A 16,054-nucleotide genomic window follows, 5' to 3' on the forward strand; every position below is an offset into this window, starting at 1 on the left:
GGCTGGCAGTGGAAGAGACGGCACTGCTATCTACACAGCAGCAACGGCGAGTGGATGCGATTTTGCCTGACGTTCAGGGGGGGGGGAGGGGGGGGGTTCCAGAGTCTTGACTTTTTTTCTGTAGGTTTTTCTTTTTCTTCTAGTTTTTCTACTATTTTATCAATTCATCTTAGTGTCTGCAGTAGGCGGTTCCCGAGTTGGCAGTTGATCTCATGCCTCTCCTTTGCCTGTCTGTCGGCTCATGGCTACCGACCTTGGCTTCAATCTTGGCTTGCATCCCACGCGCTGGTGCTGTACTAGGTAATTGTACTACTACTAATGTAGGGGCCTACCAATTTGCTGCTACGGAGTACATGTACATACTAGGCATGGCGATCCCTTATAAGATATGAGGGGAAGCAGGCATTACTCGGCGGCTTGACTAGTAAAACCATGGGGTAGTACAAGTAAATGTAGGGAAATATGGATACCGAGTCAAAAGTGCAACACCGCGCTGAGGTCAAGGTCCCACGATTAAGCCTAGTAGCGTATGAGAGATGCCACGGACACGGGCATTGGTAATCGACTGTAAGGGGCATGGAGGGAGAGACTGGCGAAAAGACCGAGCAGCGCACAGTCGAGTCGAGTCTCTGCCATGTTGGGCGGTCCATCATTCGATAGCCTCCGCCACCAGAGGCACCAGCACATCATCAAACCATTATGAAATAGTTACATGTAAACCATCGCAAGTTGCATGTCGCCGTGGTAGCAGATGACGCTGTTAGACCCAGATGGTGCGCTCTTCGTTCGGATGCGGCCGCCACACGTGCTCCCGGATCTTGGCAGTGGTGCGAGCAGCAGCGCTTGTTGGTGTGTCTGATGGGCCTGTCTGATGATGGGCCTGTACGCGCATGGAGCCTCCGAGGCCAGTCCCCAGCAACGCAAAGCCTTTCTGCATTCGGCCGGGCATCTCGTCTGGGCTGCCCGAAAAGAGGGTGAGCAGCGTGCCGAAAGCGTTGACCGAGAGGCTGCCGGGAAGCGCCAGGCGGGCAAGAATCCGGCCTGACGCCGCACGTGGATGGAGTGAAGCAAGTCGTTGGGCGCGTTGGTGGTCTGTTTCGTTTCTTATGTCTCTCCGTCCGGTGTTTCTGCCAGGCTCCCAACCTGCTTCTGGCAGCGCACGAGGTGAAGAACTGGACGTTGTGGATCGGCGAGCCCGGCCTGTCAGCACTATCCGGTGTGTCGTCTACAAGGGACGGCCATGCACGGAGCCGCTGTTGGCGACTTAGCGGCTGCATTGCGCGCTACAGGGCCTTGAGCGAGGCGCTAAGCCGCGAACACTTTGGGGGACTTTTACGGGGTGGGGGGGCGCTGGGCGCGCTAACTCGAGAGCGAGTTTGGCGCTGCGTCCGCTGGCTGGTGATCAGCAGCGCCTGGACAGCCAAGCTTGACGCCTTCTCCCCGACGCGGCCTATTTACTGCATGGAGCTTGGCAGCGGCACAAGGGCGGCACAAGCACGAGTAAGTCCGTCTGTCTGTCTGTCAGCCTTGATGTCACAGGCGTCTGTGTCTACTGTATATATGAAATAGGCAGTGATGTGGAATGGTTAAATATGGAGTACGGCGCCTCCAATGAAAGCCTTGGGACGGGCAACGTTGCTGGGAGAAGCAGAAGAAGATGAAGAAGATGAAGGAAATGAAGAAGAACAGTAGCGGGGAAATAAAGAGACACACCAGAGAGGGGGAGAAAAAGGGTCAAGATGCAGAAAAAAATTCTGCATGTTGGCCCGTGAAAACTTGGTGGCTGCCCCCGGCCCGTCCCACAGCTGGGCTTGATTGATGTTTCGTTTTGAGAGGAAATACACGGCTTTCGGCTTGTGATGGCGATAAACCAGGCGGAGAAAAGTCCGGCCGGGCAGGGAGGCAGCAATCAATGTTCACAAGCAGGGTAGATACGCAGATACGGTGCCAGGCTTAATCTGCCCATCTCAGCGTCTCATCTGCTCTGTGTATTCAATTCAGCATTGAGCCATGACGTGTAACATATAACGTATAACAATACAGGCAGTACTAGGTAGCTACTGGACTATGTAGGTGCCTACTTATCTATGCAGTAGAACTTGAAGATGGCTGGGGATTTTTTTTATTTTTTTTTTTCCCCCCTTCCATGTTGTCTTTTTTCTCAAAGCGCGGCGGCCAGGCCATCAATACCTTAGCGCTATCTGCTATCTTTTAGAGGCCCAATTACCGACAGCCCGCTAGAGAAACGTGGCTGGCAGCTGAGGCTGTCTTTGTCGCCGGTAGTGGGCTACTACGCGCCGACTGCAGCCTGGTACCTCCTCCCCAGCCGTTCTTCTCAGAGGCGCCCAGGTCACCACCAAGCGCTGTAATGTTCCATCGCCTAAGCCAAGGCTGCATCATGCCTGTCCCAAGTGGACCAAACCCTGCCCGCTGCAACTTCATTCATGGCCCAGACTCCATCCATTGTGATCCTGCTGTGCAGCACAACCCTGCCTCTGCTTCCGCCTGCTGCAGCACTGTTCGACGCGCTATCATCTCATCGTCGCACCGGTCCATGCACAAGCTCCCCCGCTCCATAGCGCCCTCGAAGCTATGAAGCTCATCTAGAGCTGCAGCCCAGCCCAGCCTGTCATGGCGCCGGGCTCAACACCACGCATGGCGCCAGCTCATTCGCATTCTGCACAAAATGTCAGTCTCTTTCTGCGATGCATCAGCTCCTGAAAGCCTCCAGTGCTGCTCTTCTTGCTGCTCTGCTTCCCCCCCCGTCCACAGCTACGCCGCCATCCAACTGCTTGGCGTTCGCCATAAAGCATGACATTTGCAAGGCACATGCGCACAGACCGGCTGACCATGTTTTTTTCTCTGCAACTGTAGACGACCAGCGATGACACCATCATACCTCTATCGCCCCGCCGGCTGCGGGCTCCCGATTCGAGCTCGAGGCCGCGACAGACCGGCCAAGGACCGGCCAAGGACGGCCTCTTGAGACGATTCCTCGACTCCATGTGCGCGTCGCTATCCAGTCGAGCCGGTGCCATGGCCAACTCCGCCAAGGCCGCGCTGCTGCGCTTCATCAAATGGCTCGACTCGCCCTTGGGCCATGGCGTCTTGAAATGCACATTGGCCTATACCATCGCCAGTCTGGCCACTTTCCTCTCGCCGCTGTCGAGCTTCCTGGGCAAGCCTGACGGGAAACATGTCGTCGCAACAATCACCGTCTACTTCCACCCGGCGCGGTCGACCGGTTCCATGATCGAAGCCGTCCTGATCGCCGTCGTTGCTGTCGCGTACGCCGAGCTCGTTTCGATACTCTCCATGGTGACCTCGGTCTTTGTCGGCTCTGTCATGGGTCTCGTCACCTTGGCACACGTCTTGGTTGTCATCATCTTCATTGGCGGCGCCTTTGGCTTCATGGGATGGGTCAAACAGAAGATGGCGAACCCTCTGGTCAACGTCGGCAGCACTCTGGCATCGCTTGCCATCATTTCCGTCGTTACGAAAGAAAATGCCGTCGTCTCCAACGTCTTCTCGAACCAGAAAATCGTCCAAGTCTTCAAGATGCTCATCATGGGCATCACGTCGACCGCCGCTGTCAACGTTTTGGTTTGGAGGGTCTCTGCCCGCGACTTGTTAAGGACTTCCATGGCCAAGGCAACCGTCTCCCTTGGGGGCATGCTCTCTTCCGTCACCGCGACCTTTCTCAAGGGGGTGGAAGAAGGAGAGATGTCTGCTCAATTTTCTGCGGCTTCGGCCACCTACAACACCACATATCCGCAAATGCTCAAAAACCTGCGAGAGGCAAAGTTTGAGGACTACCTCCTCGGCCGCGAGAAGATATATGTTTTGCAGAGATCCACAGTCAAGGCCATCGAGACCCTGGCTCGCTCCATCGGCGGCCTACGCAGCGCGGCTAATACCCAGCTGTCCCTCCTCCAGCAAGCCGAATCGGGTGATGCGCTGCCGCCATTAACACGATTCTTAACAGTTTCGTCACTTGGCGACTTCGAAGGCATATCTCCTAGGAGTTCCAGTCCGAGAGCTATCCAAGTGGCGAGCAGACCTAATTCACCAGGACGGCGACCAAGCAATGCGACGCAAGAGGATGGCCCTGCGCCGGCAGCCGTCTTCCATCTATTTGTCGACTTGGTGGGCCCCTCGATGAAGGCACTAACTCAAAGCCTTGTTCAGATTCTTCAAGAGTCGCCTCTAGGAACTTCCTCCAATTTTGAAGTTACCATCAGCGAGGATCTTCGGCATAATCTTACAGAGGCGCTCGGCGAGTTCAACGTGGCGAGGTCCAATGCCTTGCAGCAGGTGTATACCATGATTGAACGAGAAAAGTCTACTTCGAGACGGATACAGGCTGGTTTGGAGGAGATTGCCGCTGCCTGTGGCCATTTTAGCTTCAGTTTGCAGACATTTGGTGAGGAAATGCAAAAATATCTGGACGTGCTTGATGATCTAAAGTATGTTAGTGAACATACCAAACGAACTTGGCGCTGGCTTTTCTGGTGGAGGAAAGAGGACGGTACTACACAAGGACGTAAAATGTCGAGCCTACCGTTCGAAGCTTCACTGGAAGCCGAGAGCCTGATCAAGCCGATCCGGAAGCGCGATGTTCCTAGGGGGATTCCTGATTCCATGATCCGTCGCAGAGACACTTATAACTGGCAAGCATCGCCTGATTCCAGCAAGATATTGTCCATAATTTCTCAGTCTATCATGAGATTCGCTAGGAAAATTGCCCGAGACGACAGTAAGTACATGTATTGGCGCGACCCGTTTGAAGAGCGCTCAGAAGGAGGCTAACACTCCTTTTCTAGTATTGTTTGGTCTCAAGGTGGGTATTGGCGCTTCGCTTTGGGGAATGCTTGCCTTCTTAGACGAGACTCGAGACTTTTATAATCATTATCGCGGCGAATGGGGACTTTTATCGTTCATGATTGTTTGCTCCATGACTGTCGGTGCTTCCAATACAACCGGCTGGGCTCGGTTCCTGGGTACATTTTTCGGTGCCTTCTTCTCCTTGTTCAATTGGACGGTAAGCCAGGGTAATGCAGCGGCGCTCATTATACTTGGATGGCTGGTCAGCTTCTGGAACTTTTATCTCATTGTCGCCCGAGGCAAAGCTCCGTTGGGTCGCATGACCATACTGGCGTATAACGTGTCAACACTCTACGCATATAGCTTGAGTCAGCGAGTTGACGATGACGACGACGACGAGGGTGGACTGCACCCGATTATGATGAAGATTGTAAAGCATCGTGTCATATCGGTCATGGCGGGTATTCTTTGGGGACTGATCGTCTGCCGTGTTATTTGGCCAATCTCGGCTCGCCGGAAGTTCAAAGAGGGAGTTTCTATGCTTTATCTTCAAATGGGTCTCATCTGGCGGCGAGGGCCACTGGCTATCTTGCTCCGCACTGATTGTTCTGAGAGTTACCTTAAATCCGGTGAGCAAGTGGCTATGCAGCGGTACGCCAGTCGCCTAGAAAGTTTGCGCCAATCAGCCGCATCGGAATTTGAGCTTCGCGGCCCCTTTCCATTTGAGACATACGGCCGCATCATGCGCAGCACCAATCGTATCCTAGACAGTTTCTACGCCATGAGCTTGGTTACGCATCGTGAGGGGAGCCTTAGTCCAGGCGAGCGAGCCCTGCTAGAATACACAGCGATGGAGCGAGCCGTCTTGTGCGACCGCATATGTCACGTCTTCCAAGTGCTCGCCAGCTCCATGATGCTGGAGTACCCTTTGACCGACGCGGTTCCCAGCGTCATTGGCATCCGCGATCGGCTGCTCGCCAAGATTTTCCAGTTCCGCAAGGAACACTCACCCGAAACTATGCGAAACCTCGGCTTCATCCAAGAGGGCGAAGACGAGAATGGCGAGAGCAGCCGTGACGCTACTGCTGCTGCTGCTCGCAGTAGCGACACACAAATCGGCCTTACGATGGCCGAGGAGAGGGACTACGCTCTCATATACGCATACACGCTTGTTACGGGTCAGGTGGCACAGGAGCTGAAGATTGCCGAGAAGGAAATTGAAAGTTTGTTTGGTATACTCAACGAAGAGTCACCACTACTTGTATAGACAATAGGATGACGAGGGAGAAACAAAGTGGCGTAATGATTGGACACGATACCACTGGTGGAAAAAGCACTATTCAAGAAGCACCTAAGCATATGATACCGAGTATAAATTACTAGCATGGGGAAATAGCCCGACTCTGTTAAACTACAACATGAAAACCTCATGACAATTGGTAATAATAATAGTAATACAAGCATCCGCTCGGAAGATGGATGATAAAACACATCTTAACACGTGAAACACCCCCCCGCCCCCCCCCCCATTATATCGCTTTGGAGACTATTCCGCCTTTATGTGGCTTCCTTAAAGTCAACATGCTTCACCGGTATCCCTGAAGCCGGCATTCCAGAAAAGGGACATGATGATCTCTCGGGAGATGCCTCGCCATTGGCTTGATCTTGCATATCCTCGTCATTAAAGACCTTCTTCCCGTGGAGGTATCCCTCGCTCTCAATCTCGATTTCCGAGTCGGGAGTCTCGTACTCGGCGCCATCTTTGACGTGCCACCTGGCCATGAGGTCATTTTGCACCCAGATGACCTTGTTGAGGGCCTTGACGAGGGCGATTTTGCGCTGGATGTGGAGACGGGGGTGAGAGAGAATAGCCTCGTTTAGGACGTCCTGAATGTAGCCTAGGCAAGCGCCGAGGTGGATGTATTCGACGTTGAGGGGGTGTTTTCGACCAAGACCAACGTGCATCATGCTACAACATGTTTTGTGTTAGTTGCCGCCATTTTCTCATGTTCTCTTATGGGTATGCAAGGCGAGAGATGACTTACCCGACCTTGTCGAGGTACTCCCAAAACTCCATCTTGCTGGGATCTGAGCACAGCTTGCTCAAGTACGCTCGTAGAAACATCTTGCGATGCAGAATCTGCGGGCTGTTCTCATCGGGAATCTCATCCAGAGGGCCCTCGTAGGATGTACTTCTAACAGTAAAGGCCTGGGCGGTAATGTCATACTGCAGGAGCTTTTTATAGACAATGTTGGCGACGGCAGGGATGAGAGCCTTTATGTATTTAGAGTCGTTGACAAGAGCGTCAATGTCACCTGCGATGTCGTTCATGAGTTAATGCTTTTTGATGAATAAGATTGTTTTCTGGGAGGAAAGACGTACGGCTTGAAAAGTCGAGGAATGAGTGGAGATACTGAATTCGCATTTCGAGGTTGGTGTAGAGCTCCTCGCGCTGGATATGCCGTATCGGCCTTGAATACGTGTTTGAGGTCGGCATTGTGATGGTGGTCAGGAATGAGAAAAAAAAAATTGCGATCTTATTTATGAATCCTTTTTTAGCCGATAGATTTGAATGATTCTGATATAAATATACCCTTAGGTTTAAATGGCGATGTACAAAGTCGTGATCTAAAACGGGGCCGGTTTTCTTTTAGGGTAGCTAAGCAACGCGAAAGAGGCCGCGGTAAAAAAGACGTGCGAGCGAATGAGCCTTCTCCCTTTTCACATCGACTGTCTGCATGTGCGTATTTATCAAATCTTCTATTCAGCTACATAACAGTATCATCACTGAATTTTCAAGGAATCGCAGCAACTGAGCCATTATTGGCATATGGACTGGGCGCAACACGCATGATCGAAGCCGTCACGCCATATCGTGAATCGTGACCCAGCGGATGGTCTGACGGCCGGCGGATAGGACGATGTGCGTCATGGCTGCTGGCATTAGCCTCTGTTTGCCCTCGTTGGCGTGGTTTTAGCACTATATAAAGATGTTTTTAGATCGGGATGGCTCGGATCGAGGAATTCGCGCATTGTTTGAGATTAAATGGGCGCGCGTGAGAGTGGCTGCTTTTTGATCAAGTGTCCCCAGCGACGCAGAGATGCAAAAGAGGCTGAGCTGAGATTGTAGCCCTGCGATTGCTGCTTTGGGGAATTACTCGGTGTGTGTAGATTCGGAAGTGACCTGATCTCTACGCTCGTACCATATAATGGTGAGGATTTTTGGTATTCTGCTTTTCTGCTTTTCGGATTGCATAACGATGCATGTAGATTAGAATGATATTTTAAAATTACATTGACGGTGTCGTAGATTGAAAGATGATGCATAGCATATTCGGTGACTGAAGCCAGGCGAGTTCTCCATCAGATCCGGCTCTGCGCTAGTATTGAGCCCCAGTTCAAGATAAGACGTACATTATACATGTACCTGAGGTATGCTTCATATTAGCTACTGTATAAGCATGTAGAGTAGATGGGGGTCCTGCTGCCGCGTATCCGCATCCTTCTATGTACAACAGCAGGCTCTTTATTAGTTGATGGGCATTTGCTCCATGGCCGCTTGACCGCTGCAAGGTCCAGCCATCACCGTTGGGCCGTGGTGCAAAGCAGCGTAACATCTCCTGCTATAAGGCGTTAGTGTTGATTAGCATCTTGCCGGCGATCGGCGAAGTCTCAGCGTCATTCTCCGCATCTTGAGCACAGGCCAAATCATCACGGAAAGTCGTACGAGGTGTGAAATTTCAAATCTGGCTGCTGAGCTCGAATGTGAACAAGTCAAATCAAGATAATACATTGTCCAGGGGAAAATTTTCCGGCACAGCTTGGCATCAATTGCCCAGCATTGATTCACCCCGAGCCATCTCGTCACTCTCCTCTCTTCGTCCATCAAGAGATCTAATGGCGATGGAACGTTACGCTACTCCGCGCCAACACATACAGCAGGCCCAGTATTATGATTACAGCCGATGAAGCTGAGAAGCGGCGCCTGTCAAGCGAGTATTGCTGCTGCTACTCCGTACTCTACTCTACTACACCCTGATCTGCGTGGAGGCTGGGGTAGCAACCTGCGCTTTAGTCTGTATTTCCCCAGAGACCTGGAACTGGAGGGAGCAGAAGCGGGACCGAGAGGAAGAGAGTGAATCGACTCAACAGGGGGGGAATTGGCATAGAGAAGGATGCGAGCAAGTACTGTAGCAGCAGTATTTAAGCAGCCGTCCCGATTGTTCTCGTCCACCTGTACCGGTGTTGCTCTATATACGGGCTCAATTCTGTGCGTGGCCTGACCTTGGCACATACTCCTCTCTCTCTCTCGCTCTCGGTCGAACGACCATCGGCCCATGATGTTTTGCAGGGCTGTTCTCGTTGCCGTCTTGGCCCTCGGCAGCCCGGCCAGCGCCCTATGGCCAGCGCCGAAGCAAGCCTCGACTGGCAACGGCACGCTCTTCATTGACCAGACGGTCCAGGTAACTTACAACGGCGAACAGGTGCGATGGATTCCGTACAGTCCACATGATTACCCCGGATTCCCGGATGGCGCAGACTTTGCTGAGACCAGGGTGGATAATCAACAGATCTCTTACACGGCCGGCTACGTGCCGCCCAGCGGACCGCACTTCGACAGCAAGCAGATCGTCCAGGGCGGCCTCTCGCGCACCTTTGGCGCAATCTTCCAGCAGGGCTTCGTGCCGTGGATGCTGCGAACGCGCGGCTCGGATTTCGAACCGGCCCTTGGCGGGAAGCGCATCCAGACGCTGCAGATTGTCCAGACGCAGCACGACACCGGCAAGACCTTCAAGCCGCTGAACGGCGCCGTCAACGAATCGTACGCCCTGGACGTGGATTCAAAGGGCCATGCTACCCTCATAGCACCGTCGTCGACCGGCATTCTTCGCGGCCTGGAGACGTTCTCGCAGCTCTTCTTCCAACACAGCTCCGGCACCGCCTGGTACACGCAGCTTGCGCCGGTTTCGATCCGCGATGAGCCCAAATATCCTCACCGAGGCATGTTGCTTGATGTCAGTCGCCACTGGTTCGAGGTCTCCGACATCAAGCACACAATCGATGCGCTGGCTATGAACAAAATGAATGTCCTGCATCTGCACGCCACTGATACGCAGTCTTGGCCACTGGAGATTCCCGCCTTGCCCCTATTGGCCGAGAAGGGCGCCTACCACAAGGGATTGAGCTACTCGCCCAGTGATCTCGCCAGCATACAGGAGTATGGCGTCTACAGAGGTGTCCAGGTCATTATAGAAATCGACATGCCAGGCCATGTTGGAATCGACCAGGCATACCCCGGTCTGAGCAATGCCTATGGCGTGAACCCCTGGCAGTGGTATTGCGCCCAGCCACCTTGCGGATCCCTCAAGCTGAACGATACCAACGTCGAGAAGTTCCTCGACACGCTTTTTGAAGATCTGCTGCCTCGCCTATCGCCCTACTCGGCATATTTCCACACTGGTGGCGATGAGTACAAGGCGAACAACTCGCTGCTCGACCCGGCACTGAAGACAAACGACCAGAGTGTCCTGCAGCCGCTGCTCCAGAAGTTCTTGGACCACGTGCATGGCAAAGTCCGCGAGCTGGGACTCGTGCCCATGGTGTGGGAAGAAATGATTCTGGACTGGAACGCCACGCTGGGCAAGGATGTTGTTGCCCAAACATGGCTTGGTGGAGGGGCAATTCAGAAGCTGGCCCAGCTGGGATATAAAGTCATTGACAGCAGCAACGATTTCTACGTAAGTTTTTTTTACTCTCTCTATCTCTGCTTCTTAAGGATTCAAGGCGTTTGACTCTAATGATTGACATTATAATAGTATCTTGACTGCGGACGTGGCGAGTTCCTCGACTTCGACAACGGAGCCCCCTTCCAAAACAACTACCCATTCCTTGACTGGTGTGACCCAACCAAAAACTGGAAGCTCATCTACTCCCACGAGCCCACTGACGGCGTGTCCTCGGAGCTTCAGAAGAACGTCATTGGCGGTGAACTCGCCGTCTGGACCGAGACCATTGACACGACCAGCCTCGACACAATCATCTGGCCGCGAGCCGGCGCCGCAGCCGAGATCTGGTGGTCGGGACGAGTGGACGAGGCGACGGGCACGAACCGGTCGCAGCTTGAGGCGCGGCCGAGATTGTCGGAGCAGCGAGAGAGGATGTTGGCGAGAGGAGTGCGAGGAGCGCCGATTACGCAGTTGTGGTGTAGTCAGGTTGATGTGCATGACTGTGAGGGAGGCAACTATTAATGAATAATGATGATTTGCAGCAGAGTAGAATAGAGATTGAAAGGAGAGCTGGTATATAAGCCTAGTAATATTCTCTTCTTCGGCCGCTGGTCCATTACTCGTGGGTATAGTTGGTGTAGTTTTTTTTTAAAGTGAATAAATGTAGCTTTGAGGAAATACACGGTAATATTGCTCTTTCAGATAATGCGTTGGAACTTGTATTATTTCGACGCCAAGAATGGTAGGCCTTGAGTATGTATTGCATGCCCTTCACCGCTGTTGCTCACAAGCAGGCATGGTGTTGCAGACGCAGTATAATTGTAATTTTTTCTTCTTCTTCAAATAGCAAAAGAAACAGATGTTACTGCTTCTGTAAAGAAAACCACCCGTCGCTTTCCCATTATCCTGATAGCTCATCTCGTCGCTCTATTTGCAGCATTTATTATTGATGATTCCATATTAATGACCTGCTTGATTTAACAAAGTCCGTCTAGACTAGGTTATGGCAACCCGATGTTACCCATCGCCAAAATCCGAACCCAGTCAGTTCACCACGATCGGAATCATTTTATCCAGATCACTCTTCCAATCAAATCACCCTGATTCACACCATCAGCCAGACCTAACGCGCAGCAACGGTACCAAAACAGCAAAAATCGTGGCACCAAGCTCCCGATTCTCCCTTCTCAATTTCGATTCCCTAGCTTTAGCGATGCCGCAGTGGGTCATACTAAGTCGCACTTGACTTGATGCTCCGTACTGGTGTGCCCCGTTAGTCTTGCGGCCGGCTGTAAGAGCTCGTATTTGACGGGCGAGCATGATTATGGAGAAGGTTCTACTATTTTTCGTCAATCTCCCTGGCTAATAGAACGAAACAATGGTAGATGCCGATCCGTGCAAATGCCGAAGTGACAGGTACATGCACAGGTTTGGGTATATAAAAAACTTAATGGCCACCCACCTCATATTGCTGGCCATTTTGACAGTAGCCCAAGTTGAAAACATTGAGTGAACAATTGACCTTTCAAATACAGAGAAAAATGCACGCTCCTCTTACATCTTTAACATTTGCATCTCTCGCCGCGGCGGCTCTGCCCAAAGGCGTAATCGAGCTTCCACTCCAGCGTATAAAGAATCAGAGCGCCTATGGAGCAGAATTCCTGGTTGGCACTCCGCCTCAAAAGGCAATCATTTCTGCCGATACAGGAAGTCCAACTTATGCCTTTGAATCACCCGGTGCGTTTATGTCTTTCAATATCTTTTTGAAGATGGCATCGCTGATAAATCATCTCGTAAACAGGCAATTCTGTATGCCAGCGGGGACTCTGCTCAGAATATGGCACTTACGACAACACATCTTCTTCCACATCCAAGTGGATAAGCGACGATTACAATGACTTACTGATCGACCACGGCTTTGGCAGTTTTATCAACGACACTCTTACCTTTGGCGGCGTGACTGTCAAAGACATGATGTTTGGGGTGGTCGAATTGAACGCTGCATCCTATCCCATCGACACCCAGCAAACTGCCATCTTTGGTCTCGGGGCTTTCTGCGACACCAAGGCCTGCGACACTTATCCGACTTTCCTTAATCAGCTCAAACAGAAGGGAGTCATCTCTCGTCGTGCCTTCAGCGTCTATCTGGGACCAAATGATCCTAAAGCCACAGGCTCGCTGCTCATCGGAGGAATCGACCTTGCTAAGCGTCGGGGCCCTGTCTATAAAGTTAATGTGGAAGATCCAACAATTCCCGCTGCAAATTCGCAGCCAAATTTTGTCAGCCTCTCCAGTCTCAAACTACAGCTTGCCAACGGTACTACGTTAACCTCTACCTACGAGAATGGCACATACGCTCTCTGGGATACTGGCAATCCTCACTGGTACGTCCAGCAGGACTTATTTGATGCTCTCACCAACTACTGGGGCATCCCCAACCCGGATCTCACCAATGATCCCGTTGTGGATTGCAAATTCCGCAAGCCGTCTAAAGACTCCATCGTCGTGAATATCGCACCGGGAGTCAGCCTTGACGTGCCGCTGAGCTCTCTCCCCGTCGATATGGGAGACGGTACTTGCACAGTACCAGTGTACCCCTACGGCGATGCTATGGGCGATGCTTTCCTTCGTAACGTCTATTTCACATTTGACTACGAAGATTTGACAATCGAGTTTTCACTTGTCAACTACACCGACGAGACCAACATTGTGAAGATCGAGTAAGATGGCAGAGCGGTCGATTTGGCGTTGATAGAGTTTATGACAAGACACAGTATGAGATCACGCACATTTAATAATGAATAATGTATGCGGTACTAATGCTTAATTAAATAAATAAATCTTTTTTCAATATGCTCCACTGCTTTTATGTCAACAAAAATTAATGCGCCACCGGCAACTTTCCCTTTGGCTGTGCATCTCCAAATAAAAGATCCACCGCTGCGCTGAATGCCTCCACAGTAGGTTCATACACGGCAATATATGTGCGAATCTGAGCGTCATCTAGGAAATCATATGGAGCACATGTGGCAACTGAGACAAGGGGTGATGATCCTCGTCGCCTGGCGACCTCTAGCCCAAGTTCCTTCTGGTACTTGGACTCGCGCGCGTTGCGAGTTGCCAGGATCACAACATCGGCCTCCTCTACCTGCTTCCATTGCTCATCTGTGAGGGTGGAGCTAGTGAATCGAATGTCGGTGGTTTGAGATGCTCGCTTTCGGATACGCTCCTCAAAGGTGTCTGCAATCCAAGGGACGCGCGTTGGCAGAGTTCCGCTATCAACAGCGCCACCGATAGGCACGTCGGGCCCAGGAGAAACGAAAGCAATTTTTGTAGTCGGTTTAAGAGGCAAAAGGCCTTCTTCTGCTCGGACCAGAGTAACTGCATCTGTGTAGACTTGACTGGCGAGCTTTTCTCCACTCTTGTTCAATGCCGCCAAAGTCTCTGGCGGTTCTGTGCGAAGGGCACGAGGCCAGCTTGTATATCTTTCCTTCAATTTTCGGAGACGTTCCAAAGATGCGTCTATTCTCTCTTGTGATAGTGTACCGGCTGCGATGGCATCGCAAACGTGATCGATGGCCGCACTCTGAACGTCAAAAGTATGGCATATCATGACATTGTCGACGCCGGCCTGAAAAGCCATGAGTGCTCCTTTAACGCTACCGAATTCCGCGCGAATACCATCCATTTCCAGACAGTCAGTCATGATAACGCCATCGTACTTCCACTCATTTCGCAAGATTCCGATTGTTTCTGAGGAGAGTGTGGCAGGCAGGCCATCTTTTGATAGCTGTGGTAAAGAGATGTGAGCCGTCATGACCATCTCGATGTTGTTGGCAACGGCATCACGGAATGGAATCAGTTCCAATTTCTCCATGTCGGCTCTTGATTTGTCTATGACTGGCAGACCATAGTGAGAATCGACTGCCGTATCTCCATGGCCGGGGAAATGCTTGATACACGGCGCGACATTTAGCTCTCGTAAGCCTCTTGCACACGCCGCCGCAAACTTGGACACAGTTTCTGCCTGGTCACTGGGACTTCGAACGCCAATGACAGGGTTTAGCGGCTCTGAATTAATATCGCCGACTGGCGCGTAATTCATGTTAATGCCGAAATGCTGCAGCATCCCACCAGTGGCCTTGGCAACCTCATACGCATAGTCAAGTGAGCCAGTGGCCCCAAGAGTCATGGGACCCGGCTGCTGAGAGGCAATAGGTGGTGAGATTCGGGTAACAAGGCCGTTTTCTTGATCTATTCCAATGAAAAGGGGCTGGTTGTGGCCTGCGTCGCTTGCGATCTTCTGGAGGCCTAAGCAGAGCGCCTGGAGTTGAGCGGCGTCGAGCACGTTGCGCTTGAACAGAACGATTGCCCCAACGCCATAGTCCCGAATAAGTGTTGTAATCTCCTTGTTGATCTCACGGCCATGAAATCCAACAGCAAATAGCTAGGCTCAGATGATATGTTAGCTCGAGTCACGCTCAAGTATACTTATTATAGAGTGTCAGAACTCACCTGGCCGATTTTTTTGCGCTGCTCTGCCGACGGCATTTTGATGACTCTGCGAAAGCCAATCCTGAGACTGCCTGTCTTTGGCGTTTGATTACAGCCAAAATTATTTTCTCTACTTGATGAGTACGACGACCCAGAGAATTGGAGAATATCAAGATGCAAGTTTTGTAAACTTGGGCAGCTGGACAGGTGGTTATTCGGTATTCGGTCTGCGGGGAACTACTGCTGCCGGCGGCTTCTCACTAACAATGTAACGTCTCGGATCTTGCTTCCGAAGATTGTTCAAAACTTATTATTCCAGCGTCTTATTCCCCGGGAACTGTCGTTTGAGAAGGTGTCGTTTCTGTTCGCCGACATAGGCCATTCTGCGACTATCTGCTCAAGTGGGGGTCAGGCTCAGCCATAAATGTGGCTTGCAATGTAACGTGGAATTTTGACCCCCAATCCTCTTAACAAGTTAGAAGATGACTGAAGTTGCCAGCATACGGTTTGATAAAGATGTTGTACTGAATGCAAGACTGAAGATACCTTTAAAAATATAAATGCTGCTATTATGTACCTTGGGATGTTGTACTCGCCTGTTGCGGAATCATCGTGATATCGTAAGCCTCTCGCCATCGACGGCTACATGTATTCAGATCTACCCGGCCATAGCTGCAATGGTGGGGGAGGGGTAATTTCGGGACAAGTCGAGGCGTAAAGGACTCTATTGAAATGAATATGATTTTGAAGTAAATACAGCAATTTCATTCCGGATACTTAAAGTATAGTTGAACTTTAGCTAAGGCTCCGTCGAGTTCTCTACCAATATTGTGCTTGATCTGGCCGTTCCAACCGCCAAGTTATTACATTGAATACGAGGCTCGGCGGACAGAGCTGCCACTCTTATGAGGAACGCTGACATAGGCCTACGCAAAGACACACGGAGTAATGTTTAGAGCTCACTTTGCTAGTGATCAAAAGTTCCAGAATAGGCTTTCAAAGTACTTTG

General features: G+C 51.4%; 6 protein-coding genes across 7 annotated transcripts; 3 read left to right on the forward strand and 3 right to left on the reverse strand.

Moving 5' to 3' along the window:
• Positions 1–737: 737 nt before the first annotated feature.
• TrAFT101_009534 (uncharacterized protein) lies at positions 738–1,185 on the reverse strand. Its single transcript, XM_066128689.1, has one exon. The coding sequence runs from the start codon at positions 947–949 to the stop codon at positions 761–763; it is 189 nt and encodes a 62-aa protein (XP_065984809.1). The 5' UTR covers positions 950–1,185; the 3' UTR covers positions 738–760.
• A 1,073-nt stretch (positions 1,186–2,258) lies between these two features.
• TrAFT101_009535 (uncharacterized protein) lies at positions 2,259–6,320 on the forward strand. 2 transcript variants are annotated; one of them, XM_066128690.1, is made up of 3 exons: positions 2,259–2,688; positions 2,875–4,756; positions 4,824–6,320. In XM_066128690.1, exons 1-3 carry the CDS (start codon positions 2,632–2,634, stop codon positions 6,089–6,091), a joined length of 3,207 nt encoding a protein of 1,068 aa, XP_065984810.1. In that variant the 5' UTR covers positions 2,259–2,631; the 3' UTR covers positions 6,092–6,320. The 2 variants fall into 2 exon arrangements, with proteins under 2 accessions (XP_065984810.1, XP_024761527.2); XM_024900072.2 differs by having other exon boundaries at positions 2,259–4,756.
• Positions 6,321–6,356: 36 nt separating this feature from the next.
• Positions 6,357–7,588, reverse strand: TrAFT101_009536 (uncharacterized protein). Its single transcript, XM_024902515.2, has 3 exons — positions 7,208–7,588; positions 6,870–7,140; positions 6,357–6,793 (listed from the first exon to the last, which is right to left on the reverse strand). The coding sequence occupies exons 1-3, from the start codon at positions 7,320–7,322 to the stop codon at positions 6,382–6,384; spliced, it is 798 nt and encodes a 265-aa protein (XP_024761526.1). The 5' UTR covers positions 7,323–7,588; the 3' UTR covers positions 6,357–6,381.
• A 760-nt stretch (positions 7,589–8,348) lies between these two features.
• On the forward strand, positions 8,349–11,235 carry TrAFT101_009537 (uncharacterized protein). The gene is made up of 3 exons (XM_066128691.1): positions 8,349–9,309; positions 9,397–10,563; positions 10,642–11,235. Exons 1-3 carry the CDS (start codon positions 9,163–9,165, stop codon positions 11,071–11,073), a joined length of 1,746 nt encoding a protein of 581 aa, XP_065984811.1. The 5' UTR covers positions 8,349–9,162; the 3' UTR covers positions 11,074–11,235.
• A 796-nt stretch (positions 11,236–12,031) lies between these two features.
• Positions 12,032–13,407, forward strand: TrAFT101_009538 (uncharacterized protein). The gene is made up of 2 exons (XM_024905221.2): positions 12,032–12,288; positions 12,353–13,407. The coding sequence occupies exons 1-2, from the start codon at positions 12,093–12,095 to the stop codon at positions 13,273–13,275; spliced, it is 1,119 nt and encodes a 372-aa protein (XP_024761524.1). The 5' UTR covers positions 12,032–12,092; the 3' UTR covers positions 13,276–13,407.
• TrAFT101_009539 (uncharacterized protein) lies at positions 13,361–15,370 on the reverse strand. Its single transcript, XM_024902514.2, has 2 exons — positions 15,067–15,370; positions 13,361–14,998 (listed from the first exon to the last, which is right to left on the reverse strand). Exons 1-2 carry the CDS (start codon positions 15,100–15,102, stop codon positions 13,433–13,435), a joined length of 1,602 nt encoding a protein of 533 aa, XP_024761523.2. The 5' UTR covers positions 15,103–15,370; the 3' UTR covers positions 13,361–13,432.
• Positions 15,371–16,054: the final 684 nt, after the last annotated feature.

Source organism: Trichoderma asperellum, chromosome 6 (assembly GCF_020647865.1).
Source record: "Trichoderma asperellum chromosome 6, complete sequence".
Lineage (NCBI taxonomy): Eukaryota > Fungi > Ascomycota > Sordariomycetes > Hypocreales > Hypocreaceae > Trichoderma > Trichoderma asperellum.

Bases quoted from the DNA above. Each gene is read 5' to 3' on its own strand.
- TrAFT101_009534 (XM_066128689.1), bottom strand. From the start codon at position 949: ATGCCCGGCCGAATGCAGAAAGGCTTTGCGTTGCTGGGGACTGGCCTC.
- TrAFT101_009538 (XM_024905221.2), top strand. From the start codon at position 12,093: ATGCACGCTCCTCTTACATCTTTAACATTTGCATCTCTCGCCGCGGCG. The intron at 12,289-12,352 runs GTGCGTTTATGT...TCTCGTAAACAG, and splicing joins TTATGCCTTTGAATCACCCG to GCAATTCTGTATGCCAGCGG.
- TrAFT101_009535 (XM_066128690.1), top strand. From the start codon at position 2,632: ATGGCGCCGGGCTCAACACCACGCATGGCGCCAGCTCATTCGCATTCT. The intron at 2,689-2,874 runs GTCAGTCTCTTT...CTGCAACTGTAG, and splicing joins ATTCGCATTCTGCACAAAAT to ACGACCAGCGATGACACCAT. The intron at 4,757-4,823 runs GTAAGTACATGT...CTCCTTTTCTAG, and splicing joins GAAAATTGCCCGAGACGACA to TATTGTTTGGTCTCAAGGTG.
- TrAFT101_009539 (XM_024902514.2), bottom strand. From the start codon at position 15,102: ATGCCGTCGGCAGAGCAGCGCAAAAAAATCGGCCAG. The intron at 14,999-15,066 runs GTGAGTTCTGAC...ATCTGAGCCTAG, and splicing joins AGCGCAAAAAAATCGGCCAG to CTATTTGCTGTTGGATTTCA.
- TrAFT101_009536 (XM_024902515.2), bottom strand. From the start codon at position 7,322: ATGCCGACCTCAAACACGTATTCAAGGCCGATACGGCATATCCAGCGC. The intron at 7,141-7,207 runs GTACGTCTTTCC...ACGACATCGCAG, and splicing joins ATTCCTCGACTTTTCAAGCC to GTGACATTGACGCTCTTGTC. The intron at 6,794-6,869 runs GTAAGTCATCTC...AACATGTTGTAG, and splicing joins GAGTACCTCGACAAGGTCGG to CATGATGCACGTTGGTCTTG.
- TrAFT101_009537 (XM_066128691.1), top strand. From the start codon at position 9,163: ATGATGTTTTGCAGGGCTGTTCTCGTTGCCGTCTTGGCCCTCGGCAGC. The intron at 9,310-9,396 runs GTGCGATGGATT...GATAATCAACAG, and splicing joins TAACTTACAACGGCGAACAG to ATCTCTTACACGGCCGGCTA. The intron at 10,564-10,641 runs GTAAGTTTTTTT...ACATTATAATAG, and splicing joins ACAGCAGCAACGATTTCTAC to TATCTTGACTGCGGACGTGG.